Raw genomic sequence first — 27,251 nt, forward strand, 5'->3', positions numbered from 1 at the left:
CCCAGGGCTCACATGAGCATCACCCTGGGGAGCAGGGGTCTTTCCGTGCCCGGGCCCGCAGCCTGGGCCACCTCTGGTTAGCTTAGTATATGGGTGAGCTGTTACCTGGCCCTCCGACACCTCAGGACACGCTCTGTCGTCTAGCGGGGGCTTTCTCGTGCTTTGCCGGTGGCATTGGGAACATGAAGGCTTCCCTTGCCTTGCCTCCAGATGGTGAGGAGTCCCTCCCTGCAGACATCTCTGAGCAGCTCTCCTGCTCCTGCTGGCGAGCCCTGCTCCTCACCCCACCGTCAGGCCAGGTGAACTCGGTCCTCTCGAGGCTCTGCTTCCCTGTTCTCCTTAGAAATCCTCGGGGAAGGGGAGTGAGAGACGACAAACTTATTTCTGCTTTGCAGCTCTGGCACGGTCCAGGAGCTTCAGTACAGAGGGTGCAGCTGCTGTAAACCCAGGAGCTGAGATGACAGAGTGTTGGGGGGGGGGGGGGCCTCCCTGGTGACTTAACCTGAAAGGTGAGCCGTGTGGTACCAGGTGCTGCTTCTGTCCTCAGGACTGTGTCACCTGGTCCAGGGCCTAGAACAGTGCCTGACCCGGGGGACACGCTCTCGGTGGACAGATGGACAGGGAGCAGTGAGCCACGAGCAGTCGGACACTCTAGGCATTCAGTGATGTCTGTGCAGTAAAAGGTGTGAGTAGAGGAGGAAGGCCTGAGCTGCTGAGATGTCTGCAGCATTTCTCAGTCTAGTACCAGATGTTAGGGGAATACAGTAGTGTGCAGGGCGCAGGCCGGTCACAGAACTGCAGTGTGCATGTTGGTCTATCAGTTTTCCTCAGTGGTAAAGTAACATGTATTTTTTCACGTGAAAATCATAGGTGGATTTGAGACTATATTGCTTAGTTGAAGCAAGTCTTTTTTTCTTTAAAGATTTTATGGGGCCAGCACTATGGCGCAGCAGGTTAAAGCTGCCACCTGCAGTGCCAGCATCCCATATGGGTGCCACTTCTAGTCCCGGCTGCTCTTCTTCCGATCCAGCTCTCTGCTATGGCCTGGGAAAGCAGTAGAAGATGGCCCAAGTCTTTGGGCCCCTGCACCCACGTAGGAGACCTGGAAGAAGCTCCTGGCTCCTGTCTTCGGATCGGCACAGCTCCAGCTGTTGCGGCCAATGGGGAGTGAACCAGCGGAAAAAAGACCTCTCTCTCTCTCTCTCTCTCTCTCTCTCTCTCTGCATAAATTTGGATCCGAAGCCAGTAGCCAGGAGCTTCTTCCAGGTCTCTCATGCGGGTGCAGGGGCCCAAGGACTTCGGCCATCTTCTACTGCTTTCCCAGGCCATAGCAGAGAGCTGGATCAGAAGTGGAGCAGCCGGGACACAAACCGGTGCCTATGTGGGATGCCAGCACTGCAGGTGGCAGCTTTATCCGCTGCACCACAGCGCTGGCCCCAATAAGTTTTTAAAGTAAATGACAGGTATAGTTCTTCCTAGACATGCCTTTACGCTCTCTCCTTTGCTCTTAGGAACACTTTGGAGGAAATATTTGAGGAAACAGACATTGACATTCCGAGCTTATCTGGGTACTTCCATAAATGTCCGGGAGGTGCTGTCCCTGGTTTTACGCCAAGGGGAGACTGGCTCTGTCTGCAGTGGCAGAGGGCCTTCTGCTGCCTTCCCCACACACATTCCCCTCTACAGAGCCAGCCTTGTGTAGCCATCACTCCCTTTGCCACAACAGGCTGTCTTTGTCTAAGCATCACTCAGTGCCTACCATATGCAGTGAGGCACTGAGGTTAGAATAGTAATCAGAATGTAACCTCTGCATTCAAGAATTTCAGCCAGGTGCCTTCACAGAACTGTTTGGATTTAGCAGTGAGCTGTAGCATGGAGGGCATCTGGGTTAGGGCTGGGATAACAGAGATCTGAGCTCTACTGGAGAGCAACAGGCATTAATGGGTATTGGAGGGAGGCAGGGCGCTCCAGGCAGAGAGAGTAGCACGTGCAAAGGCCTGTGGGTAGGAAAGAGCAGCATGTTTGGGGCACTGCAAGCATATAAAGGCAAACTGTGCATGAAGTACATATCTGCTTCCTCGTTCTGAATAGGAACAGTCTTTTCCAGGCTTGATGAGGCCCTGCAAGATCCTGCTTCCTGGCCGTCTGTCCAGGCTCACTTCTGCCATCACTACCCTGGTTTCACGTCCCCGGTCACTGGGCGTGTTGCCATTCTTGGAACATTCCAAGCTCCTTCCCCAACATCAGGGTCCTAGGAGCTTTGACTTGACGTTCCCAAGCTGGAAGTAACTCTTTTCCCAAAGCATTACATGGCCTGCTCCTTAGGCCTCTGGTCAGGTGTTACCTCTGCAGAGAGGCCTTTACCCAAAAGAGCCCCTCCCTCATCAGTCTCTAAAATTTAAGTTTTTCTCCCTCCTCCCTTTGAATTTCTCTTACTATGTATAGGATAGCTAAAAAGGGAAAGGAAAGAAAGCCTACCCAGAAGATTCCTAAACACACACTGGCATCCTCCTAGGCACGAGACTGGAGCGCGGATCAACTTCTTTGAAGGGATGCACTTTCCATCCTAAGCCTCAGAGAACTGTGGTATATATAGTCCTACTATAAGTTCACAGTTAGAAAGCACAGAGTTCATAGCAAGCCGTTCAGACTGAGAGCCAGTTGAGACAACAGACTGCAGTATCAGACCCACAAATTCAGGTATTGAAATTTTTTGTCGCAAAATATAAAGATGTTCGGCGCATTTTTTAGATGGCTAAAGATACCGAAAGTGTGAAATAATAACAGACTATAGAAAGTGATGAAGCAAATTTAAGAAATAATAGAATGTTTAGAAAATATGTAATTAGATCTAGACTAAAATGTAGGTAAGTACAGTTAAAAGGAACATTAATGTACTAGAAGATGAAGAAATTCACGCATTGTGGCAAAAAAGTGAAGAGGAGATAGTAAATGTAAATGTGAGATCAGGTTAAGGGGTACAAGGGATGGAGGAGCTAAGAGATGTAGACTAGGAGCTGGCAGGGGGGAGGGGGAGACATGGGAGAGAGCCAGGGGCTGGCTCTTTTCAAAGAGCTAGTGGCGAGGTCTCCCGGAGTTGTTGGAAAGACGCGGACACTTAGATTCTGGAGGCTCAGTGAGGCTTCGGCGGGATAAATGGGAAGAAGCCCACACCTAGACACAGTCTCGTGGAATGCCCGAGGGAAGAAGGAGATCCCTACAGGAGCGGCCGTTTGACGGATAGTGACTTCTACACAGGAAAAATGGAAGTCAGAGGAAAGTGAGATAACTTAACCATGTGCTGGGAGCATACGATTGCAACGTGGAAGTTTACACTTGTAAAATGAGGGGGAGATAGAGCATCCACGGGATAGGGTCACTTACTACCTACAGGTATTCACAGAAGTGTGTTCTGAAGAACATATGAGGAGATTGAAAACATTCATGGAAAATGGAATCAAAAGAGTTTTATTTTGTTGCAAAAACATCTTGAAATGCATGCACCATTCTTTAGTAATATACAATTTCCATGAACATTTTGAAGGCCCCTCACATGCTTGGATTTCAAATTTTTTGTACCAAATTAAATATATCTTTTAATTCCACTTTATCTTTTAATTCCACTGTCCATGAACTGTGTGAAGTGCCCTGGTATTCCATAGGCAAAGAAAGAGATCCCAGAATTAATATCAAGATACACAAAATCATGGGAAGTAAAAAGAATAGTAAAATGTGAGTATACTTCAACAAATACAGTACATGAATTGTTTGGGGAAAAGGTAAAGATACTGAATAGTTTTAGATTTTATTGCATAAAATGATTATTTTAAAATTTGGGGCTACTTTAAAGAAGTATGTAATTTTTAAAGAAATAAAAAGAAAATAATGAGAAAAAAATTTTTTTTATTTGAAAGGCAGAGTTCAGAGACAGGGAGAGATAGAGAAAAAGGTCTTCCACCTGCTGGTTCACTCCCCAAATGGCTGCAACAGCTGGCACTGGGCCAGGAGGAAGCCAGGATTCTGGAATTCCATCCGTGTCTCCCACAGGGGTGGAGGGGCTCAAGGGCTGGGGCCTTCTTCCACTGCTTTCCCGAGCACACAAGCAGAGAGCCAGCTTGGAAATGGAGCAGCCTGGACTTGAACAAGTTCTCGTACGCGATGCCAGCATTGCAGGTGCTGGCTTCACCTGCTGAGACACAACACCAGCCCCAAGGAAAAACAATTCAATCCTATACTCAATCAATCCGAAAGAAAACAGCTTAGGAGGAGAAAAAAAAAGAAAAGAAGAAACATTAAAAATGGAATGAGGAGCAGGAGTTTGGCCAGCAGTAAAGAAGTCGGTCAGGGCGTCTGAGCCCCATCTGAGTGCCCTTGGTCTGACTGCGGCTCTGGCTCCTGACTCCAGCTTCCTGCTAATGCTTACCCTGGGAGGCAGTGGTGTTTCTGTCTCCTCCCTCCCTCTCCATCTCTCTCCCTCTCCCTCCCTCTCCATCTCTCTCTCTGTGTGTGGGGGGAGGGAGTGTGTGACATTAATTACTAGTTTAAAAAACAGAATCAGTAAAAATTCCATTAAGATGGAAGAATGAAATCAAAATTCAGCAGTACTCACAGAGCCTGTAAGTGAGCAAACCACTCAAGTTAAAAGAGTATAAAGGTGGATTTAAACAAATCCTTCTATGTTCTTTTCACAGTCGACATAAAGACACAGAAAGAATGAAAGTCAAATAATTTTAAATACATAATACAAATGGAAAGCTAGTGTGGTTATATTAATATCAGGTATCTCTCCCTCATTCAGCAGAAAGCATAATCGTAGATAAACACGATCACTCAGTATTAAAGTGTCAGCTCTCTAGGAAGGTACACTTCTGTAGCTTCAGGATACCTGAAGCAAAGATGGAGAAGCCACAAGCAGAGATAGACACATCAGCTGCCGCAGTGGAAATCTGGACTCCTCTCGGAAGCTGACAGACCAGACAGACAGGAACGGACAAGGGTGGAGAAGGCGGGGACAGCATAGCTTGCTCGACCACAGGAAACATGCAGAATAAAGCTGCGGCCAAGCGAAGACCGTGTGTTCTTTATGCAGAATAAACCCCACAAAGTATGTGCAGACAAATGAGGATAGAAACGAGTAAAACAGAAGACAAAGCTGCCCCACGTGGGTCGGAAGCCACAGGGAGGGACTGGCCACTGCAGGTCCTCAGTGAGTGCCCGGTGGACCCACGCGTGGGAGACCACACCCGTGCAAGTGTGACAAGGGCCTGCAGTCCCCAGGGACGAGCTCTCAGCCGGGTAGTTTGGAGTCGTCCTTTTATTCTTTGTTCTCATCTGCACTTCCTGAACTCTCTGCGGGTACTGTTCTTGCAAGTTTGTGAAAACATTGCAGCGTCTTTGGCTGTCCCTGGGGACTGGCCTCAGGATTGCCCACAGAGGCCAGAATGTGTGCCTATTAAGATGGCATGAGGCCGGCGCCGTGGCTCACTAGGCTAATCCTCCACCTTGCGGCGCCGGCACACCGGGTTCTAGTCCCAGTCGGGGCGCCAGATTCTGCCCCGGTTGCTCCTCTTCCAGGCCAGCTCTCTGCTATGGCCCGGGAGTGCAGTGGAGGATGGCCCAAGTGCTTGGGCCCTGTACCCCATGGGAGACCAGGAGAAGTACCTGGCTCCTGCCATCGGATCAGCGCGGTGCGCCGGCCGCAGCGCGCCAGCCGCGGCGGCCGTTGGAGGGTGAACCAACGGCAAAGGAAGACCTTTCTCTCTGTCTCTCTCTCTCACTGTCCACTCTGCCTGTAAAAAAAAAAAAAAAAAAAAGCTTTGCACATCCTCCTGTGAACTTGAAATCCTCTCTGGATCATCCTTAGCACCTATTACAATGTAAACACCAGGTAAATAGTTATCCTACTGTACTGTTTAGGGAATAATGACAAGAAACAAAGTGTGTATGTGTGCGGCACAGATGCAATTTGTTTTTCCAAATATATTTGATTCATGCTTGGGTGAAGCCACAGATGCAGAACCCGGGATTATAGAGGGCCAGCTGTAATTTAAAATAAGTTGATAGGTTTTTGAAGAGGTGAGCTACAGTAATGAGAGTGAGGGACCATCCTAGATGCCCCCTCTGTTCTGAGAGATGAGGAGGTGCAGTATAAGCTGTGGACTCGAGCTGTGGAGGGCTTTGTCCCTTACTACAAGGATAACTGTACCCAAACGCACTTTCTTCATCCTGCTCCCCGATGTGGCCGTAGTAAAGCCTTCATCCAAGAGTTCCTGTGGCAGGAGCCTGATCCTGTGTGTGCCCCGTCATCTCTCTCCTTCCCCTGCTGGAGCGGGTGGGAAGAGGGAGACGCCATGCTCCCATTTCCAGGGCGTGTTCCCAGAGTGGAAGACAAATTTGATCAGAGTGGAATGTGAACCTGGATGGAAGCTTAGGATGTGAAATTACATCTGTGCCCTCCCAGGGAGCCAAGGAAATGAGGACACAAACTGAGTAACTCATCACGATTATGACGAGTAAGAGTGAAGATGCGGCACTACCATTTCCTTGTGATAGTCCCATCGCATAGTCCTGAAACCAACTCAAGTGTTCATGTCAGACTTACTTTATGAGACACTTAACCATTGCTAAATTACACTGCATCAGGGAATGTGCCTGCATAACTCCTCAGGAGTTGCAGGGAGAGATCCCAGCGCCTCGTTTCTATTTCCACAGAAACCCAGTTAGCAGGACTTTGTTCCAAGAGAAGTGTTTATTGAGTTGTAAGCCTCGTACAGTTCACTGGTTGTCTGCATTCCCATGCAGACATTTTTCTCAGTGCGGATCTGCTCAGTTCATTAGTGCAGACAGCAGATGCCAGCACTTTGACATGAATTTACCTCACAGTTGATCTAAGAAATGTCGCAAAAAAGGATCCTGATGGTCCAGGTCCTTCTAGTTCTTAAAAAGGCATGTTAAACAGAGAAGGTGTAGGAGCTTAGATTTCTTTGAATTCCAACATATACTTCCTAAGCCAGCTAGAGACGGTTTCATTCCTGATTCTAGCCATCTGAAGGAAAAAAGTGGAAAATATAGATAGTGTCCACTGCACAAAAATGGCCTGTGCAGGATATTATCCAGATTGATTGCCTACACCTGTCACTTGCCTCCTTGTTTGTACATTCTCTACCCTACTTTGTCCAAACGCAAATCAGTAGGCTGCAGGAGCACCTGACTGGATGTGACTGAAAAGGTAGAATTGGCTCAGGTCGCTTTGCTGATGTGAATTCTGCCTCCTGTAGTATGAGAGCTCTGTGGGATTAGCCCCCTTTGCCTTGAGTTGGGCTTAAATCCATTTAAAATGAGCAGAGAAGTAGCCTTGAGCTCACTAAGCAAATGAATGATAGAATGTCTGTCTTCTAACCATAGCTGGAAAACTTGGTATTTTCTGTGTAATATGAGCATTATTACGTTCATCATAACTCAAGGCCTTGTCTGTTCAGTAGGCGTATATATAAGATTGAACATATGTGATCGGAAAATTCAAAATCCAGAATGCTGCGAAATCCGAACTTTTTGAGTGCTGATGTGACACGATGTTTCCTATTCTGGAGAATTTCTGATTCCAGATTTTGAGATGAAGCATGCTGACCCATTAAAGTCTATACTGTTATTCCAAAAATGCCGAAAGCTCCAAAACAGGGCACAGGTCTGGTCCAAAGCATTTTGGATAAGGGAAGTATTGGGTGTTGAACCATGTACCATTTAAGCATATACTTAACGATGGATTTTTGTTTGTTTGTTTGTTTTAAGATTTTTAAGTTTATTTTGAGAGAGATCAATCTTCCATCTGTTGATTCACTCCCCAGATAACCGCAATGGCCGGAGCTGGGCCAGGCTGAAGGCAGGAGCTAGGAGCTTCATCCAGGTCTTTCATGTGGGGCACAGGGGCCCAAGCACTTGGGCCATCTTCTGCTGCTTTTCCTAGGTCATTAACAGGGAGCTGGATAGAAAGTGGAGCAGCCAGGACAAGAACTGGTGCCCATGTGGGGTCCCAGCATGATCCAATAGGAGGCTTTACCTGCTATGCCACAATGCCAGCCCCAGCAGTGGATGTTTTTGACACATGCTAGCAGAGAGCTTATGATTAACAACACACTGAAAGGATTTCACTTCACAACAGGATTTCACTTCACAACACCTTACTAACAATCTAACACTAAAAACACTGCTTAATACTGACTTGATTCTGTTCCAATACAGCAACTTTGTTTAATATGCTTACATTTCTTACCCCTTCCTCTGAGCTGTTGTTGTCTTGCATATTACAGCTGCTATAAACCCAACACTACAATATTATGATTTTTGCTCATATAAAATTATGTCTTTTTAAAGAAATTAAGGAAAAATAGCCTTTTATATTCACCATTTATGAGGCTTTTCATTTGTTTCTCCATGGACTTGAGTTCCCTGTGGTATTAATTTTTGAAGGACTTTCTTTTGCATATCCTGTTAGGCAGATCTGTTAGCAAGGGATTCTCTTGGTCTTCTTCCTTGGCAATATATTTATCTTACCTCCACTGCTGAAGGATAGTTTTGCTGGTTACAATGACTTTGGGTTGACGATTTTAGTGATTTTTCCCAAGTATTTTGAGAGTGTTACTCTGTGGTCTCCTATACTGATGAGGAGTAGCCTTTAAAGTAATGTTAATTATTTGACTATGATGTGTCTTGGTGTGGATCCTTTGTGTTTCTACTTCAGGTTTGTTCTGCTCATTGGGTCTGTAGATCAATGTATTTCATTAAAGTTTAGAAGTTTTCAGCCAATATTTCTTCAAATATTTTGCCTCCCCCCTTTCTATCCTTTTCTTTCCATGATGTGGATACAGATGATGTTGTCCCAGGGGCCTCTGAGGCTCACTTTTCTCTGTTTGTTGGTTTTTTTTTAATTGAATTATTTCTACTAATACATCTTCAAGTCCATTGATTTTTTTTTCCTACTGTTGCCTCATATCTACTGTTGAGCCCATCACTGAATTTTTAATTTTCTGGTGTTATACTTTTTTTTGAATGGTAGGATTTCGTTTGGTTCTTTTCATGAGTTGTGTTCCTGTTGGAGATGACCTATTTTCAGAGTCGTTGTCATAATTCTGCCCTTTGATACTCTGAACACATTTACAGTAGCTGCTTTGGGTTCCGTAAGTCCAGCATCTGGTTCCCTGCAGAGGTCCAAAGGATCCTCCCGGACCCCCCTGGATGCATTACGCTGGTTTGTGTCTTTGCATGTCACAAACATTTCTTTGGAAGCCTGACATTTTGGATACTATCTTGAAGCACTTCAAGATTCCAACATTTTCTCCCGGGAGTTGTCCTTTTGCCATTGATTTGTTTGTTTTCGTAACTTTCCTAGGCTTTGTCTGCAAAATTCGTCTCCCCCGTAAGTGTGGCTGCTGTATGTTATTTTAATCCTGACTTTTCAGTCTGCTTTCCTCAAGGTCACCAGCTCTGGGTGTGTATGGCTTCTTGGTCAGCCAATGACTGGACAGGGATTGTGCTCAAATCCCCCACGTCTGTGGTGCTTTCCCCTCTAGCTGATGGACGTGTGTGTGGTTGGAGGCACCTGCAGAACTCAGGTAGCGCCTGACTCGGCCTCGGCTGGTGCTTCCCAGCAGGCTTTCTCCCGTCTGCCCTGGACGTGCGGGCAGTTCCCAGCAGCTGGCAGTGCTGAAGGACTCATCCTGCCCTCCTGGGACTCATTTCCAGGATCTCCCCGTTCCATTTCTGGCAGGGCTGCTGCTTGCTTCAGCGGGGACAGCAACCTCTGGCCTGCAGAGCTGCGGCTGCTCCTTTTCATTTCGTCTCTAGTTTGCTTTTTTTGTAGACAGTGCGCTGGGCAGTTCTTGCCGTGTGCCGGAGGTAAGTCAGCCCTGCTGGCAGCATAGCTCTGCTCTGGTCAGCCTCCCTGGTGATGCAGCCAGGGCACGGGTGCAGACCTCCCTGGTGATGTAGCCAGGACCCGGGTGTGCATCCAAGCGCACTTGGGGGTGTCTGCAGGCAAGAAGGCTGGAGACTCCCTCGGCTTCCAACTTGACATTCTAGCAGCTTAGCATGAATTAAATGCTTCTAAAATTTTTTATTTGTTCTTAGTACGGAAATGGTTTGGTTTTGACAGTTCTGTTGAGTTTTGTGCTTATTTTCTGGGGAATTTGCTGACTTCTTCATTCTGACACAGCTGGAAGTCTGCTTCTATTGTTATTTATTTATGAAACTTTTCTTAAAATATTACATAAATATATCTCATTATAATTCCTATTTTAAGCTGATCATCGTCTCTGCCTGATCTTTGTAAACCAAAGAAATTTTACTAAAAAGATGGTTTTTATTTTAAAATTCAATTTAATTTTTGCTTTTTAAAAACATTGTTTTCAAAGAGAGAAAGAAGGAAATCTTTATGAAGACAGTTATTCATTTAAATATATTCTATTTAATTACATAGAGATAAGGTCCCAATATAGCAAAAGATAAAGAGTGTTTTTCCAGATGGCCATACTTGCATTGAAGATGTGCCCCAGTCATCTGGTCTGCTCTGCATGGCATAGAAGTCTCTGTTAGGTAGAAAAACACTTAGTGTGAGCATCATCACGCATTTTATTTATTAGAACATAACCTTACATGCTAATAGGCCTTTTTTTAAGGAAAATGAATATTAAAATGTAGATTGCTGAAGTGTTTTTGAAGTGCCTAAGCTTTATTTTAACTTAAATTCATTTAAATTATTTTCCATTAATTTGGCTCTAAACCTGAATACCAAGATATTGATAGTTCTGGTCTCCACATGTTCCTAGGCTTTTGACTGGCTCTGACTTCTCTTTCTTTTGGTTGTACTTATTGTCAAATATTCCCAAACCTTCAGGTACTAATCAGTGATTTTTTTAACTATGCTGTATAATCTATAGGGGCTTCCTAGTATTATATGTTGAATTGGGCTTTATTACAGGATGCTTTAAGCTCATATTCTGAATATGTGGTTATTATTCTTGTCTGTTTAGAGATCAGTAGCTGAATAAGAGTAGCCTATATATTGTGTGTTGGGCACTGTTCTGGTACTGCCGCCTTGAAAAGGCGCAGTCAGTGTGTGAGGCAGGTGCTGTCATTAGCCTCAGTTGTCAGGTGAGGAAGCAGAGACATTAAATGGCTCAGAGCTGCTCACTGATGGAGCAGCACGTTCCCTCCGCCGGCCTTGACTTGGTGCTCATGCACACTCTCAGCCACTTGCCTGTGGAGTGAGCAAAGATGACTCAGAGGGGTGAAGGTCGAGTCCTTACACAGCAGTGTCCAGGGAGCAGGGGTGCAGCGGGACGAGGCCCTCAGTGTGCTCTGCACTGCGGTGTGCGTGCATCGTGGGTGAGCGCTGTGCGCGGTTGTTCTGTTGTCTGTGATGGTGGTGCCACAGGCCTGTAAGAGGCAGGCCTTGACGATCCGAGGAAGCTGATGCTCGTGGTGGCCCCCGGGTCCTCCAGGAAGGGAGCACTGGGAGCTAAGGGAGATGTTTCTCTGAAGACACCCTCAGTGGTGGAGTGAGTGCTCCACCCGTGTAGGCCAGGGAGGGAAGGCCCAGCCAGTCTCAGCGTCTCACACGACTCACGCAGGTGCCAGCCTTGTAACGAGTCTGGACCAATGGGGATCCTGTTGCTTCTTCTGACTCACAGTACCCCCAGACTTAAAGTTTGCATGGTCCTTTCTGCCTCCGCTCTGGAAAGCTGGGCTCCCATGAGATCCATGTGAAAGTGGCCGTGATAACCTTCAGATGTCACAGGGCCAGTTAGTGTTGGACAGCTGGAGACTGTGTGGTTACACTGGCCCTCCTCATTGGGAGTGTCCCCTCCCAGGGCAGTCTTGGAGCTCTGGATTGCATCTTACTTCTTTTTTAAATATTTATTTATTTACTTGAAAGGTAGAGTTACAGAGAGGGAGAAGCAAGGAGAGAGAGAGAGAGAAAGAAAGAAGAAAGAGAAAAGTCTTCTGTCTACTGTTTTGTTCCCCAAATGGCCTCGAAGGCTAGAGCTGAGCTAGTCTGAAGCCAGGAGCTAGGAGCTTCTTCTGGGACTCCCACATGGGTGCAGGGACCCAGGGACTTGGGCCATCTTCCATTGCTCTCCCAGGTGCGTTATCTGGGAGCTGGGGCGGAAGTGGAGCAGCTGGTACATAAACCAGCGTCCATATGGGATGCTGGCACTGCAAGTGGAGGCTTAACCTGCTACACCACAGTGCCGGCCCCCGGATTTCATCTTATTAAGGAAAGAATTATGGCTTCCTGTCAATCAAATTGGGTTACAGCTCTTCATTCCTTCCAGTGGTGATTATGTAACTCATACAAAAAGAATTGAGACTATATTTAGCTCTTAAAATCCCAATCCTCTGGAGCCGGCACTGTGGTGCAGCAGGTAAAGCCACTGCCAGCAGTGCCAGCATCCCCTATGGGCGCCGGTTCAAGTCCCAGCTGCTTCACTTTCGATCCAGCTCTCTGCTATGGCCTGGGAAAGCAGTAGAAGATGGCCTGGGTCCTTGAGTCCCTGCACCTGTGTGGGAGACCCGGAAGAAGCTCTGACTCCTGGCTTCAGATTGGAGCAGCTCTGGCCATTGCGGCCAATCAGGGAGTGAACCAGCGGATGGAAGACCCCTCTCTCTCACTTGCTCTCTCTCTAGCTCTCCTTCTCTCTCTAACTCTTTAAAATTAATAAATAAATCTAAAAAAATCCCAGTCCTCTATAAACAGTAATTATTTAAGTCCATGATAATTCTAAAATTTCTTTGCATTTCCTGGGCTCATTTTCTGGAGTCCTTCTGCCTTGGCACACTGTCCCAGACCTCTGCAAGGTCGATTTGTATTCTTAGTGGGTTTTGGCTGCTACAACAGAAGCACCATAGTTTTAGTGGCTGCAGCATACACCAAAGACTGAGGAGCCCAGTGTCGGGTGGTGGCAGATCAGGTGTCTACTCACTCTGTTGTCACTTCACGGGAAGAAGGTGGGGGAGCCCTTAGGGTGGTCTGTCTAATCCTGACCTTGAGAGCTCCACCCTCATGATCTGGTCACTTCCCAGGGACCCCTCCCAGAAGCACCTCTTTCAGGGTTAGGGGGACTCAGACATTGAGTCCGTTGCACACCTCCTCAGTGAGGTCTCCGCTCTGTCCAAGTCAGACATCACCACGGTCCCTCCGAGATCCTGCAAACCTGCTGTTTCTTCACAGAGCTATTGCTGTCTGTGTTATGCTGTCTATTAATGTGTTCTGTGTGCCTGTTACCTGTCACCTGCCCTGGAATCTTAAGTTCCGTGGGATCAGAAACTTTTGTTTATCCTAGGGAGACGGTGGACTCCATAACCATATCTAGAGCCGTTCCTGGCAGACACATAAGAGATGATCGATAAGTGTATGTTGAATTAATTCATGGTAGTTTAAGGAGGGAAGGAGGCCAGAATCAAGGTGGACAGGACTTCCCCTAGGCATAACGCATCTGGGCCGTGAGCCCCGGGGCCAGTCAGGGTGGGCTGGGCACGGATGGGCTGTGGTGCAAAAGCAGCCGGAGGTGGGCTTTGGGGAGAAGATGCCAGCTGCGTGCACTGACCGACCGGCACTAAGGGGTCAGTCGTCCTTCTCCCTGCCCACGTCTCCTTACTTGCGACACCAGTGCCAGTGGAACTGCCCCTTCCTGTTCCGGAGAGTGAGTGTGTGCACACGTGTGCAGGCAGGGTGTTGGGGTGGAGAGGTAGAGGCAGCAGGGACAACCACGGAGTCCCTCCCACGAATGGCTCCGCCATCTGCTGCTCCTTGAGCTGCCCGAAGCAGAGCAGCAGCAGAGAGAAGAAGCTGGACACCCCTGACCCCAGTGAGACGGTGGAGTTATGCCACGGGGCTTTGAGCTTATAGAAGGAGCCCTGGCCATAGGTTGGAGAGAGACAGGAGGAGAGAAACAGGTGCAACGGGAAGTTTAAAGAGACACACACATGCACGCACACAGCATGCACACATGGACGGTAGAACAATTTAAATAGTGCAGGCCATCTTCCCACCCATCTACTCTCTGAATGTGTATCCACTGGGACTGTATGTTGTTAGGCCTGAGAGGATTAGTATGTTGACAGAACATTTGTAAAAATACACAGTGTTGACAAAGAGCTGGGTGAATGCATGGTTGAGAAGTTCAGTGCGGTGGGCTTCAGGGACATCCTTGGCGAACACCTGCAGAATTATCATGGGCCAAGGAGAAGCAGTGGCCAGCAACGAGAGGGCACTGACCACACAGAGCTACAGGTGGCATTGTGTCAGCAAAGCCCTGAGCCACACCATAGCCGACTGTGCCGCTTTATCTGTGGCTGGCTCCTTCTCCCCAGCTTCTCATGTTTGCCCTAGCAATAACAGGAAATCAACCTCATGTGTTCACTGAGTACCTTGGAATTTAAAACGAACTTTTTATTTTCAAGGAGTGTACCAGATTATCTATTTGATTAAGACAAACCAGATTATTTGAACTTTGAATGTGGCTCACACTGGCAACCCTGGTTCTTACAGGAGCATCCAATACTTGGCCAACCCTTTTTTGTACTTCATCCTTGCAAGACAAATGAATTCATGACTCCGGTGTTAAAGAATCCTCAGAAAATCAATAGGTAAGAAACACCATGAAGATACATTGGCCTCTACTCTGATTTTAAAAGTATAAATCTTCTCATGTGACTGTAAAAGCCAGGCTAAAAAAGAAATACGCTTTGTAATAATAATAATGGTTCACACTTATTGATTTTTACCATGCGCTAGGTGCTGTTGGAAAAGTTTTATATATAATAACACACTGGATTTTTATAACACCCCTATAGGCTCGGTACCATTATTTTACCCAGTTTATGGAAGAGCAAACTAAAGCAAAGGAGTTATGTGACGTGGCCAAGGTCACACAGCGAGCTGGGGATGGATCTGGGATTGTAGCTTCAGAGCCATGCTCATATCACTGCACTGTGCCACCTTAGTAACTGCTGTATGTTTTAAGGAAGGCTCTGGGTCACCAAGGGGAGTCGGGAGCCCCTGTGCCTCACCTCGCCCCGCCCTTTAACTCCCCTAGCCAGAGACCCTCCGTCTTCCTGGCGGCAGGCCCACCTGTGTGCAGAAAAGCCTCACCGCTGTTCCTGCAGGTGACTGGCTGGCTTTTCTGCTCTTGGTCTAAATACTTCCGTGTCTCCTAGGAACATCAACTACGTCACCTCGTGGCTGAGCGTCGTGGGGCCGGTGGTGGGGCTGAACCTACCTCTGAGTTACGCCCAGGCCGCCTCTCAGGACATGTGACTTGTGGACTTGAAGGTAGGAAGAGAAGCCTGGGCCTCGTGCTGTGCTCCAAGCTCACAGCGTGTCTGCTACGCTCACGTATGTCCTGCTGGCCCCACCACACACTGCACTGGCTCTCAGCCCCACTGGGCCGGCCACTGGCGTGTTTGTCAGTTTTCCAGTCAGTGCCTAGCTCCACTAGGAAGTGTTTACCTTTGTCATCAAAGTAGCCCTCGCCCAGCCACAGGGCGGGGGATACCCTGCCTTCAGTGCTGATGTTCCCAAAATAAGCCCTACTGCCCAGTGCAGCTTCTTTCCTTCTTGTCTTGTGTTCCTGTCCTCCAGATTCTTCTGCTGGGCTTAGACATTGCACAAGTAGAATGCCAGGAGTTTTCCCGCTCGGCCTGGCGTTGCTGGGACCAGTACTGTGAGACAGCCCTTCTCCCCAGGGACTTCTTTGTCCCTTGGAAGTGAACGTCTGCAGCAGCTGATGTCTGATACACTGGATGTTTAGAAGGAATGTACCCAAGACACAAATCAATAGAAGTAGGAAAAAAATGAATCTAACTGTGCAGTCCTCAGAAGACTGACGTCATTAGGGCACTCGCAGGTCGTGGTTTTCTGGGCCACTTCACATCCCTTTTCCTAATGTGGATGATGGTGGAGAAATGTCTTTGTGTGATCATTGTAATGGACAATGTATGAAAATTAAAAGAGGATTTATATAGCTCTGAAATTAATATTACTTTGTGTGGCCTATCTTACATTATTCTCCTACAGTCAACCTCAGAAACAATATATTATTTCTATTTTATTCCAGAAGTGTATGTGTAGATAGATATAGAATAAAGAAAAAACACAATTATGAGAGAGACAATTCTGGGTTTATTTTTTGATAGGCAAGAGAGGCAGAGAGTGCTCCCATAGGCTGGTTCACTCCAGAAGCGCCCACAGTGCCCACAGCTGGTCCACGGTCAGAGCCGGGAGCCCGGAACTCCATCCAGGTCTCCCACAAGAGTGACAGGGACCCGAGTACTTGAGCCATCGCTGCTGCCTCGCAGGGTCTGCATTAGCAGGAAACTGGACTCAGGAGCCAAATCTGGGATGTAAACACAGACACTGATCAGGAAACATCTTAACCACTGTAAACATTAGTAGTTTAAAAAAAAAAACTGTAGGAAATGTGTAAAGATTAAAAATTCTTTTTACCTACAGTAGTAAAACAATTGGCATTTTGTCCTCTGTTTGTCAGAGCCACAGCTGCTGTGCTGTGCTGAGTAGGGGATCATGAGCGAGTCTCCCTGTCCCCTTCACCTTCAGGGGACTGTATCGCGTGACCTCAGAAGGGGCTGTGGGAGCCACTGGGGTCTCAGCGCGTGAGAAGGTGCCGCACAGTAGCACACAAGTGCACACTAAGTGCTCACATTCCTGCTGTCTGATTGTCACTCAGCCTGGGCATGAGTTTAATAGCATTAAACTCACTATGACGAGTTGTACGCTGAACCTAATTTGGAAAAATTTTCTGTGTTGGTGGCTTGTTTTGCCTTTCACTTTAATTCGCTAGGGGCGGAAATGAGGAGAAAGCTGCAACTGTGTCTTTAGAGCGTCTATATCGGTGCCTTTCGGTGGAAAGACGCGGCCTTTGGAATCACTCGAGGACTCGGGCAGCCTCACACGCCACCTTGGGAAACAGCCCTGGGTGATGCTGATTCACACAGCACACGCACTGGGGGGCTCACAGACCAAGCTGACTACGCCGTCGCGCTGTCTCCAGAGGCCTTTTGCAGCCCTACACACACAGGAATTGTCTGGGTGTTGCCGGTGCTCTTCAGCTGACCTTGGTGTTAACCCCTGACAACGTCATCAACTTCAGCTTCGCAAGCTGAGCCCTCACTCCGTCCCCCCTCCCAAACGCAGCTCCGCCCACTGTGCCTTGAACGTGCCCATGAAACTTGTACTAGCCTAGGCTGAAATCATGCAACACAAAGCCTGTTTTTTAAGAAATGTACTTAATTTATTTGAGAGACCGTGGGGGGGGGGTGGAGTTGAGAGAGGGAACTCCCAACAGCTGGTTCACTTCCCAGGTGCCTTCAGGAGCCCCTAGCTGGGGCCACAGCTGGGTTCTAGAAACCCCATCCACTTGGACTATGAGCTGCAGTCTCCCTGGGTGCGCATGAGAAAGAAGCTGGTGTCAGGCTGGAGCTGGGACTAGGACCCAGCACTGCAGCCTGGGATGCGGGCATCCTCAGCAGCACCTGACCACTAGGCCAAATGCGTGCCCCACAGTGTATCCTGGTGCACACTGACGGGCGTTTCGTAGGCATGATGAGATGCAGAAGCAGAGTCTCCAATACGCGCTGGCAGCACAGTGCAGGGTGGAGTGTCCGCGGCTTTCCCTCATGGTCTCATGGCTGCCTGGGACCTGCGCTCACTGCCCCTGCTCGGCGCCATGAGTGAGGCTTTTCCCACATACCCCTGGCCTGGGAGAAAGTCAAAGTGCAACAGCCTGGGCTGGCATTCTGGCGGAGTGGATTAAACCATCACCTGTGATGCCGGCGTCCCGTATCAGAGTGCTGGTTTGAGTCCCCACTGTGCTGCCTCTGATCCGGCTTCCTGATAGTGCGCCTGGGAAAGCAGCAGAAGGTGGCCCAAAGCTTGGGCCCCTGCACCCACGTGGGCAGATGGAGTTCCTGGCTCTTGGAGTCAGCCTGGACCAGACCTGGCTGTTGTGGCCATTTGGGGAGTGAACCTGTAGATGGAAGAGATACCCTTCCCCCACACATGTCAGTCAAATAAATCTTTCAGAAAGACATCAAGGCCGGCGCTGTGGCTCACTAGGCTAATCTTCCACCCAGCGGCGCCGGCACACCGGGTTCTAGTCCCGGTCGGGGCGCTGGATTCTGTCCCGGTTGCCCCTCTTCCAGGCCAGCTCTCTGCTGTGGCCCGGGAAGGCAGTGGAGGATGGCCCAAGTGCTTGGGCCCTGCACCCCATGGGAGACCAGGAGAAGTACCTGGCTCCTGCCTTCGGATCAGCGCAGTGTGCCGGCCACAGTGTGCCAGCTGCGGCGGCCATTGGGGGGTGAACCAACGGCAAAAGGAAGACCTTTCTCTCTGTCTCTCTCTCACTGTCCACTCTGCCTGTCAAAAAAAAAAAAAAAAAATCAAAGGTTGGCTTCTAATGAAGGCTTATCACGTTCACATGGTCCTAACGTTGAGAAACCCTAAGTGGGCCCATCCTAAGCCAGGGACTGCGTGTGGGTGGGCAGTAGGGCAGCCTGGACACTGGCTCATGGCCGCTCCAGCTGGAACGTGGGCTGTGTCTGCTGCAGTGTGTGTTGGGATTCGATTCCCAGGGTCCCCGTGTTGAGAGGCAGTGGGGCCTTCCACGGGCATCGCTCAGTCCTCAGGAGCCTAAGGCAGCTCCGGGAGGCTCATTCGGAGAGAGCAGCTGTGGTCAGCAGGCGGGTGCCCAGGTGCCCTGCTCTGACTGCTGCTGCTTCCCCGTCCATTTTCTACCGAGAGCTGAAGCAGCCAGGGCCTCACAGATGCCACTGTCTGATCTCAGACTTCCCGGTCTCCATAAATGTGAGTCAAAATAAATGTCTTTGCTTATAAATTACCCAGGCCCAGGTATTTTGTGATAGCAACAGAAGACAAAGGCCATGGCCCGCCTGTGGGGAGCCAGGTGGGATGAAGGGCGTCTGCCGTGACAGCACCCGCAGTGCCCATCTGCAGGGTAAGGGCTGCGCTTTCACAGGGAACTGAGGTAGGGAAGGGGTTAACTCGATCTGCTAGGAAAGCTAAAAGTGAATTTTAAATCGCTGAGCTGCACATATTCCTGCGTATGTGCTTGCCGGGCATTTTGGTATTTACCACGGAACGGCTTTTCCACCCGCGCCAGGGCCTTCCTCCCGCCACGCGCCCCAGAGTAAACGCAGACTTCCCAGCCGGGCCATGGCCGGAGCACAGAGCACGGAACGCCGTGTCCTCTGGGTGACGGGCGGTCTGGAAGCACTGCTTCTCCCGTGCCAGCGGATCCTGAGACGGCTCAGCAGCGGCCCGCGCTGGGTTTCTGAAAAAGATTAGGGTTTCTTCTCTCTGCTCGGTGAAGACCTAAAAGTTCATCAGCAGCAGAAGGAAGTTCCGAAGACAGGAAAGTCCCACCCTTGCCCCCAGCACCCACACAAATACATCTCCTCAGGCAGTGCCACTTTCAGAATTTTTTCACATAAAAAAAAACCTTAATTTGGGGTTGATAAAATGTTCCCATTTTCAGGGGCGTACATTTGGCACAGTGGCTAAGATGCTGCAGGGGAAGCCCACATCCCATATCAGAGTGCCTGGTTCACGTGCAGGCCCTCTGCTTCTGATTCCAGCTTCCTGCTAATGTGCACCTGTAGGGTTCCTGCCACCCATGTGGGAGACTTGGGTGGAGTTCAGGGCTCCTGGCTTTGGCCTGACCCAGTCCAACTGTTGCAAGCATTTGGAGAGTGAACCAGCAAAAGGAAGATCTGCTGGCTAGCACCTCGGAGGCGGGTCTGGAACAGCCTTTATGGCACACTGAGGATCTGTGTTTGGCTCAAAAGTCACAAAGAGCCATTCAAGCAGAGAAGCCAAAATGATGCCATTTGTGTCTTAGGAAGAACCTGCGTTTTCGAAACGACTGTTGCATATAATTAACCACACATACACTTTGTCCATGTTTTGTTGTTTGTACCAGCCAAGGAGGGCAGAGAGGGGCTGGGACTGTGCCAGGGACACTGGGCTTTTCACGTGTGCCTCCCCAAACAAGCTGAAAGCCTGGAGCCCTGGCTGACTGTGTTCCCTGAGGCACGTCGCTGTGCCTCTGTGAGCTGCCTTTTTCTCGTCTGTGGATAGACGGAAGTATATTAGATCATTAAATCAAAGTATTGGATTATGACCATTATTTTTAAATGAATACATAAATGAGAAGCTAGCAAATGGCGTGGCACACAGTAAGAGTGTGCTTATTTTGCAAGACTTTGGTTTCAGCTGCAGTCACGCATCACTTGACAGTGGGAATATGTTCTGAGAAAGGAGTTGTTGGGCTGTGACCATGTGGGTATCACAGACAGAAACGGTGTGGCCTACTGACACCCAGGCTGTCGGGTATACACCATCTCAGGTGCAGCCCATCGTGGACTGCAGTGTCACTGTGCCGTGCATGATGTGTGTGTGTGTGTGTGTGTGATTATGCAGTGTACAACAGTGTGTGTGTGTGATGCAGCATGTGTGTGATCATGTGGCACATGACAGTGTGCGTGTCGTTTATATGATACGTCTGTGTGTTGGGTTGTGAAATGCACCGTGTTTTATCTCCAGGGAACAGCCAGAAATCGGCAAACTCAGGGAAACATGAGCTGCCTTCCAGTGCTAGGACCCTCTGATTCCCCACCTGGGCTGCTGCCGGCTTCCCTGTAAGGAGGAAGCGCGTAGTGACCGTGCCAGGGCTCTGCGCTGGTTTCTCGGACACTGGGCCTCCGGAGGGAGCCGCACCTCTGCATTTTCACAGGGCTTCTTTAAAGCAGCGCTGCGATGGCCAGCCCGGGCTTTCCTTTTCTGTTGTCAGCAGCGACATCTAGTGTCCTGTTCCGGGTCTGTATTCTAGACCGCTAGAGCAGAAGTCCCTCTAGAGCCCACCCACTCCCGTTTTGTACGTGAATAAAAACTCAATATGCACACATTCAGACGAGCCTAACATTCAAACGACAACCCTACAGCAGCGCCACGCGTGCCTGGAGCACCTGCCTGGAGCACTTGGAGCTCTCCAAGGGCACAGAAGTCACTGCAAACTCTAACAGGAGGCAGACGTTGAAACAAAGCACAAAGCACGCCTTGATAACTTAACAGAAAGTCGCCGCTCACACAGGTCCAGCCCTGGTGCATCGCTACTTACAGGTGGACTGCGGGCTTTTGTGGGGTGTCTGGGACCTGGTAGCACCTGCCACATCTTTATGAAATACCTGAATTTGTGGGTGATCACTGAGCTCAAGACAGACCCCAGAAAGAGTGGGACTTGAAGGGTAGAGAGGAATTTGGTAAGAGACTAAAGGGACAAGAGCATTGAAGGTAGCAGCTGTGGAAGGCCACGCAGCGACCTATGAGTGAGATCCAGTTTATCCTGCCTGAAACTTGTGGCCTGCAGAGGGGAGTCTCGAGTTGTTTTTGGAGGACTCGTTCGGCAGTGGTTTCCAGGATGGATTAGAAGGGAGAGAGGAGCTGATGTTGGAGCACTGAGGGTTAAGTGCTGCTGAGATCCCACGTTGGCGGGGGGGGGGGGGGGGCAGTTCAAATCCTGGCTCCTCCACTTCTGATCCAGCCCCCTGCTAATGTGCCTGGGAAGCAGCTGATGATGGCCCAAGTACTTGAATTCCTGCCACCCACATGGGAAACCCGGATGGAGTTCCTGGCTCCTGGCTTTGGTCTAGCCCAGCCCTGGCTGCTGTGAGCATTTTGGGGAGGGAACCAGAGGATGAAGAATACTTTTCTGTATGTCACTCTTGTTTTCAAATTAAATAGTCTTTTTTTAAAGTGCTTAGAAAAGGGGAAAAGGGCAAGAAACTGGACAGAGGCCAAGAGGCTGATGAGGTACTGAGTTCCTAAGCTAAGGCAGTGAGAAGAGAGACCAATGTCAGAGACATTTGAGAATCAGAACTGGTGGGAGAGGAGACAGTGTCATGACTTGGCCATGCCTTAGGTCCTAAACTGGGAGTCCCCGTGAGGCCTGGCTCCAGTCTCCTTTCTCGGGGTACCGGGGACTGGACTTGCCTCTTTGTTTCGGGAAGAGCCACCGCCTTATTCCCTGGGAAGATTTCTCCATCCCACCAGCAGCAGCAGAGTGAGGTATAGTTTCCACAGCCCCCTCCTTCAAAAGGTTCAGGAAAAGGGAACCCAGGCCCTCTCCTGCTCATCAGTATGGAAATGTCTGAGTAAAAATGGGGAATCAGTTCATTCTCCAGGGATCCAATGGGCAGAGCCCCTGGCCAGATGTGGGGCTAGAACAGAAACCAGCTGCTAGCTATGTCCTGTGGTATGCATGGCCCTGTGGTGTCCCCCAGAAGAGCATGTGTTAGGAACTGAATTGCCATGACACTAACAGTAAAGGGTGGGGCCCTGGAGCAGTGAAGGGGCCACGAGGGCTCTGTCCGTAGGCTGCATTAATGCTGTTCTCTCGAGAGGGGGCTCCTGACAGGACCCGTGCGGCCCCCTTCTGCACACGCTCCCAGGTAAGGGATGCCTTCCGCCACGGTATGATGCCTCAGGACAGCACTTACCAGGCCCTGGGGCCGTGTTCTCGCACTCCCCAGCCTTCAGATGGTGAGTCAACACATTCCACTCAGAAATCACCCAGTCCGCTGTAGCACAGCGCGACACAGGCCGAGACCTGATACTGTTACATAAAAACACACTGCCACCACACGCTGTCTGTCAGTCTAAATCCTTACATGGGTGAAAAACGGGAGAGTGGTTGGGAGGAAATGCACCAAACTTGTAAGAGGGAACTTGGGCTGCGGAGCGTGGGAACTTGGATTAGAGGGATCCAAGAAGACTTTAGTACTTCTGGTGATGCTACACACTCCACCTACAGAATGGGGAACAAAGTTCATTTTGTTAAAAACATTTGAGGCCTTATGGATAACTTGAAAAATGCAGGAGACTGAAGGAGAAAATTTAAAAATCATTTAAGTATATGTATTACCCAGAGATACATTCAATTAAAATCTTGATGTAGTTCCTTATACTCTTTTAAACACATTAAAGACCACTCTGAATATGGTTTTACATCCTGATTTTTTTCCATTTAACTTAATATCTGGAACATATTCTCATGTCACTTAATGTTCTTTGAAAATAGAATTTAAAAGACTAGGATTTCTTCCACATCAAAACACACTGTGGCTAGTGTTGTGGTGCAGTGGGTTAAGCTGCCGCCCGTGATGCCAGCGTTGCATTTGAGTGCTGGTTCAAGTCCTGGCTTCTCCACTTCTGATCCAGCTCCTTGCTAATGCACCTGGGATACAGCAGAGGATGGCCCAGTGCTGGGACCTCTGTCACCACATGGAAGACCCAGATGAAGTTCCAGGCTCCTGGCTTTGGCCTGACCCAGCCCTGGCTGTTGCAGCCATTTGGGGAGTGAACCAGCTGATAGAAGATCTCTCTCTGTTTCTCCCTCTCTGTAACTCTGGCTCTTGATAAATGAATATATCATTTTTAAAAACAAAACATACCAGGGGCCAGTACTGCGGTGTAGTGGGTAACCTGCGGCGCCATCATCCATATGGGCACCTGTTCAAGTCCTGGCTGCTCTACTTCAAATCCAGTTCTCTGCTGTGGCCTGGGAAAAAGCAGTGGAAGATGGCCCAAGCACCCTTTAGCCCCTGCACCCACATGCGAGACCAGGAAGAAGCTCCTGGCTCCTGGCTTCGGATCGGTGCAGCTCTGGCCATTGTGGCCATATGGGGAGGGAACCAGAGGATGGAAGACTTTTCTCTCTCTCTGTAACTCTGCCTTTCAAATAAAATAAATAAATCTTTAAAAATATACCAAATAATTCTCCTATCATTTGACTGCTAGTTGTCTGGAATTCCTCGCTGCTCATTGAGCATTCAGCACTTACTTCCTGCGTGGTCAGGGTCCATTCCAGGGATACAGTGCTCAAGGGGGCAGGCAAAGCCCCTTTCCCCCGAGAGCTCTCAGAACAGTGATGGGAAGTGCGTGCAGAAACTGTGGCTCACACTTGTTCCTTTGGTGAGACAAGTTGCTGGGGACATCAGATCAAAGGCTGTTGCATCACATCACTGTTCAGTAGCGAGGCTTCCCAATTTGACATTCCCAGAGGCAGTTTGTGTTTTATCTGTCCCTTAAATCTTTGAAAATGATCTTATTTTACTTTGTTTTTACTACTTAGTTGAACGTTAGTGTTGTTCTTGCAAGGGTTCTTCCCGATAGGTTAACATGTCTCAGGGCCCTAAGTGTAGTGTCCTCAGTTGCTTCCTGCCACTTGCAGGGCCCAACATCTCCACTGTGCCCCCCTATAAGACCCAGCCATCCATGTACTGGCTCTAGTGTGCCCAGGGTGACCATTAAACAATTAGTATGTGCATGTGATTTTAAAAATTATGATGGCAAACTTCAAGCATAGGTAAAAGTAAAGGGAATACATTAAGTTGGCAGGTACCAATGCCATCTTATTAGTTAAAGTGATCATTTTAAGTGTGTAACTGATCATAAAGATAGGAGTAAGTGTCAAAGGGATCACATAAATAAGACCAAATGTCTGCTAATAACAATAGAATTAAAAAGGAGAGTATGATCCAACATGGGAAGTGGGCCACACAGCAGACTCATAGAATGACAAATGCCCTATACAGCACTCTGGCCTCAGAATCAGCCCTGAAGGCATTCGAATCTGGCTAAAAAGCCTATGAGAGCATTTCAGGCATGGAAACCCAAGACACTGTGGCAAAAAAAATGACCTACATGAAAGATCTCTGTGAATGAGATCCCGGTGGAAAGAAGGGGCCATCAAAGAAGGACGTACCTTTCTCTGAAGGGAGGAGAGAACTTCCACTTTGCTTATGGCCCTGTCTAAATACTGATGGAGTTCGTGGACTCAAAAGGTTTCCATAGCTTAGGCAGCTCATGACAAGAGCCTCAGGTGATCACTGACATCATAAGTAAGAGTGCCAACCGTTTAATTAACAACAGGAGTCACTGTGCACTTGTTCCCCATGTAGGACCTCTGTCCTTAATGAGTTGTACTATGAGAATTAATGGTAAAACTTGTCTTCAAACAGTACTTTATACTTTGTGTGTCTGTGTGGGTGCAAACTGTTGAAATCTTTACTTAGTTGAGTTGATCTTCTGTATATAAAGATAATTAGAAATGAATCTTAATGAAGAATGGGATGGGAGAGAGATTAGGAGGTGGGACAGGAGTGGGGGTGGGAGGACGGGTATGAGGGGAAGAACCACTAAAATCCGAAAGCTGTACCTATGAAGATTATATTAAATAAAAGCCTTCTAAAACAAAAAGTAGAGGGAACAGTACATTTACCAAAGTGTGGCCACATTGGTTTCATTGAACTGTTTCTTCCTAACGTTTGCCCAAATACTTTAAAGGCACTCACAGTCACAAAGACACCATTTGTTTTTACAGGTGCACACTGGATATTTGTATTTGATCAATTCCACCCATTTCTACCCCTTTCTCAGATGCTGACTTTTTGTCCTTTGCTTTTACTTCTGAGGGTAGGGCTGTCTACCCCCCCCCTTTTTTTTGAAGATTTATTTATTTACTTAAGAGGCAGAGAGAGAGAGAGGTCTTCTATCCACTGGTACACTCCCCAAATGGCTGCAACAGCCAGAGCTGCGCCGATCTGAAGCCAAGAGCCAGGAGCATCTTCCGGGTCTCCCATGCAGGTGCAGGGGCCCAAGCACTTGGGTCATCTTCCACTGCTTTCCTAGGTCATAGCAGGGAGCTGGGTCAGAAGTGGAGCAGCCAGAGTGGTGTCCATATGGGATGCGGCACTGCAGGCAGCTGCAGTCTCACCGGCTACACCACAGTGCTGGCCACTACACTTTTGCTGATCCTACCTCTCCCAGTGGTTCTGGGGCCCTTTCCTCTAAAATTACCAGAATTAGCTTAACCATTGCGATCACAGGAGAATCTGAGTGTGCATTTTGCAGGATCTGCCGGCCGTGTCATTGCTATAGTTTGGATATGATGTGTTCCCCTCAGGCATTGGCAGCCGGGCCCCAGGATGGCCATGCTGAGCTGGTGAGACCTTTAACATGTCAGTTCTATTGGAAGACAGTGAGGGCTCTACCCTCACGACTGCTGACTGCTGTCTCCAGAGTGGGCCCAGCCTAGTGGGACTGGATTTCTTCCTAAAACAATGAGTGCCATCTCCCTGACTCTTCCATGTGCTCCCCCACCACTGCAATGCCACCCACCGTGAGGGCCTCAGCAGAGCTGGGCAGATGCTGGCACTGCACTCTTCCATCTCCAGGACCGTGATCTGAATAAAGTTCTTTATAACGTTCCCAGCCTCGGGAGAGTGGAGGCAACCATCCATTCCCAGGACCTCGCCACACTGGGGCATTTAATCAGTGATGCCAAACCACAATATGTGGTTTACACATGTGTGAGATATGTGACTGAATCTGCTCACGCTTGTACAGATTTAAACAACTGGGTTCTTGGGTTAGAAACCTCTTTAAAAATCTGAAAAAAAGCAGCGAACCCATCTTGGCAAAAATGCACACACACAGAGACACACAGAAAAGTGTATACAGAGTCAGGCAATTGTTGGGCCTTCTGACATCCATGTATGGGACACAGTGCAGATCACAAATCCATTCACAATGGCTTTCTTCTATTACCCACATACATCTTGGGCAGGAAGAAGGGGGGGGGATGTAACGTACAGAATGAACAAAATCAACTATTAACACAAGTTAAAATCCTAGGGAAATGGTTGGACTCCATTAGGAACCTGAGGAGGGGGAAAGCAGGCATAATAGCCAACAAATACCTGTGCAACGGAGTACCTGAAGCTGCCAAACTACAGAGGGAAAAAAATCCTCATAAATATGCGCACAGATCTGTTGGAGACAGAAGATCCGGCACAACAATCTGTTTCCTATCACTGTTTCGAGGCAGGTGCTAATGGAGAAACATGTCTCAACAAGCAACAATTCTCTCTACTGTGTTCAGCTGTGAATTAAATGAAAAATTGTTTAAAATATGGTTTACCCTACCCCCTGTTGTGCAGATTTCAACAGGAGCTGGTTGCTAAAAGAGGTGGGAAAGCAATGCGATGTTTTCATTGCAGAGAAACTTTGAAAATTTAGGTGTGGTCTGTAAGTTCTACACTTCTGACCTAGCCAACTAACAGAACCTCCGTGTTCAGGTTGACTACAATGAATGCGGTGG

At 48.5% G+C, this 27,251-nt stretch overlaps 1 protein-coding gene and 1 long non-coding RNA gene across 49 annotated transcripts in view; one reads left to right on the forward strand and one right to left on the reverse strand.

The window, feature by feature from the left end:
• Nucleotides 1–17,296, forward strand: part of ATG10 (autophagy related 10) — a 271,675-nt gene extending 254,379 nt beyond the window's left edge. For 28 of the 48 annotated variants that reach the window (XR_016220372.1, XR_016220371.1, XR_016220382.1 and 25 more), the window contains 2 exons: nt 14,546–14,643; nt 15,214–16,032. Coding sequence is in view for 34 of the 48 variants with exons in the window: in XM_070056364.2 (XP_069912465.2) it covers nt 14,546–14,643; nt 15,214–15,313 (198 nt within the window). In the remaining 14 variants the exon portion in view is untranslated. Of the gene's footprint in view, nt 1–14,545; nt 14,644–15,213; nt 16,033–16,191; nt 16,516–16,856 lie in introns of those variants that run through there. The other 20 variants (XR_016220373.1, XR_016220374.1, XR_016220381.1 and 17 more) reach the window with 5 other exon arrangements.
• Nucleotides 16,158–18,485, reverse strand: LOC138845129 (uncharacterized). Its single transcript, XR_011381858.2, has 2 exons — nt 17,837–18,485; nt 16,158–16,391 (listed from the first exon to the last, which is right to left on the reverse strand). It is a non-coding gene; the product is annotated as an uncharacterized LOC138845129 (long non-coding RNA).
• Nucleotides 18,486–27,251: the final 8,766 nt, after the last annotated feature.

This window comes from Oryctolagus cuniculus, chromosome 14 (genome assembly GCF_051225735.1).
Source record: "Oryctolagus cuniculus isolate XC-2025 breed Fujian yellow rabbit chromosome 14, ASM5122573v1, whole genome shotgun sequence".
Classification (NCBI taxonomy): Eukaryota; Metazoa; Chordata; class Mammalia; order Lagomorpha; family Leporidae; genus Oryctolagus; species Oryctolagus cuniculus.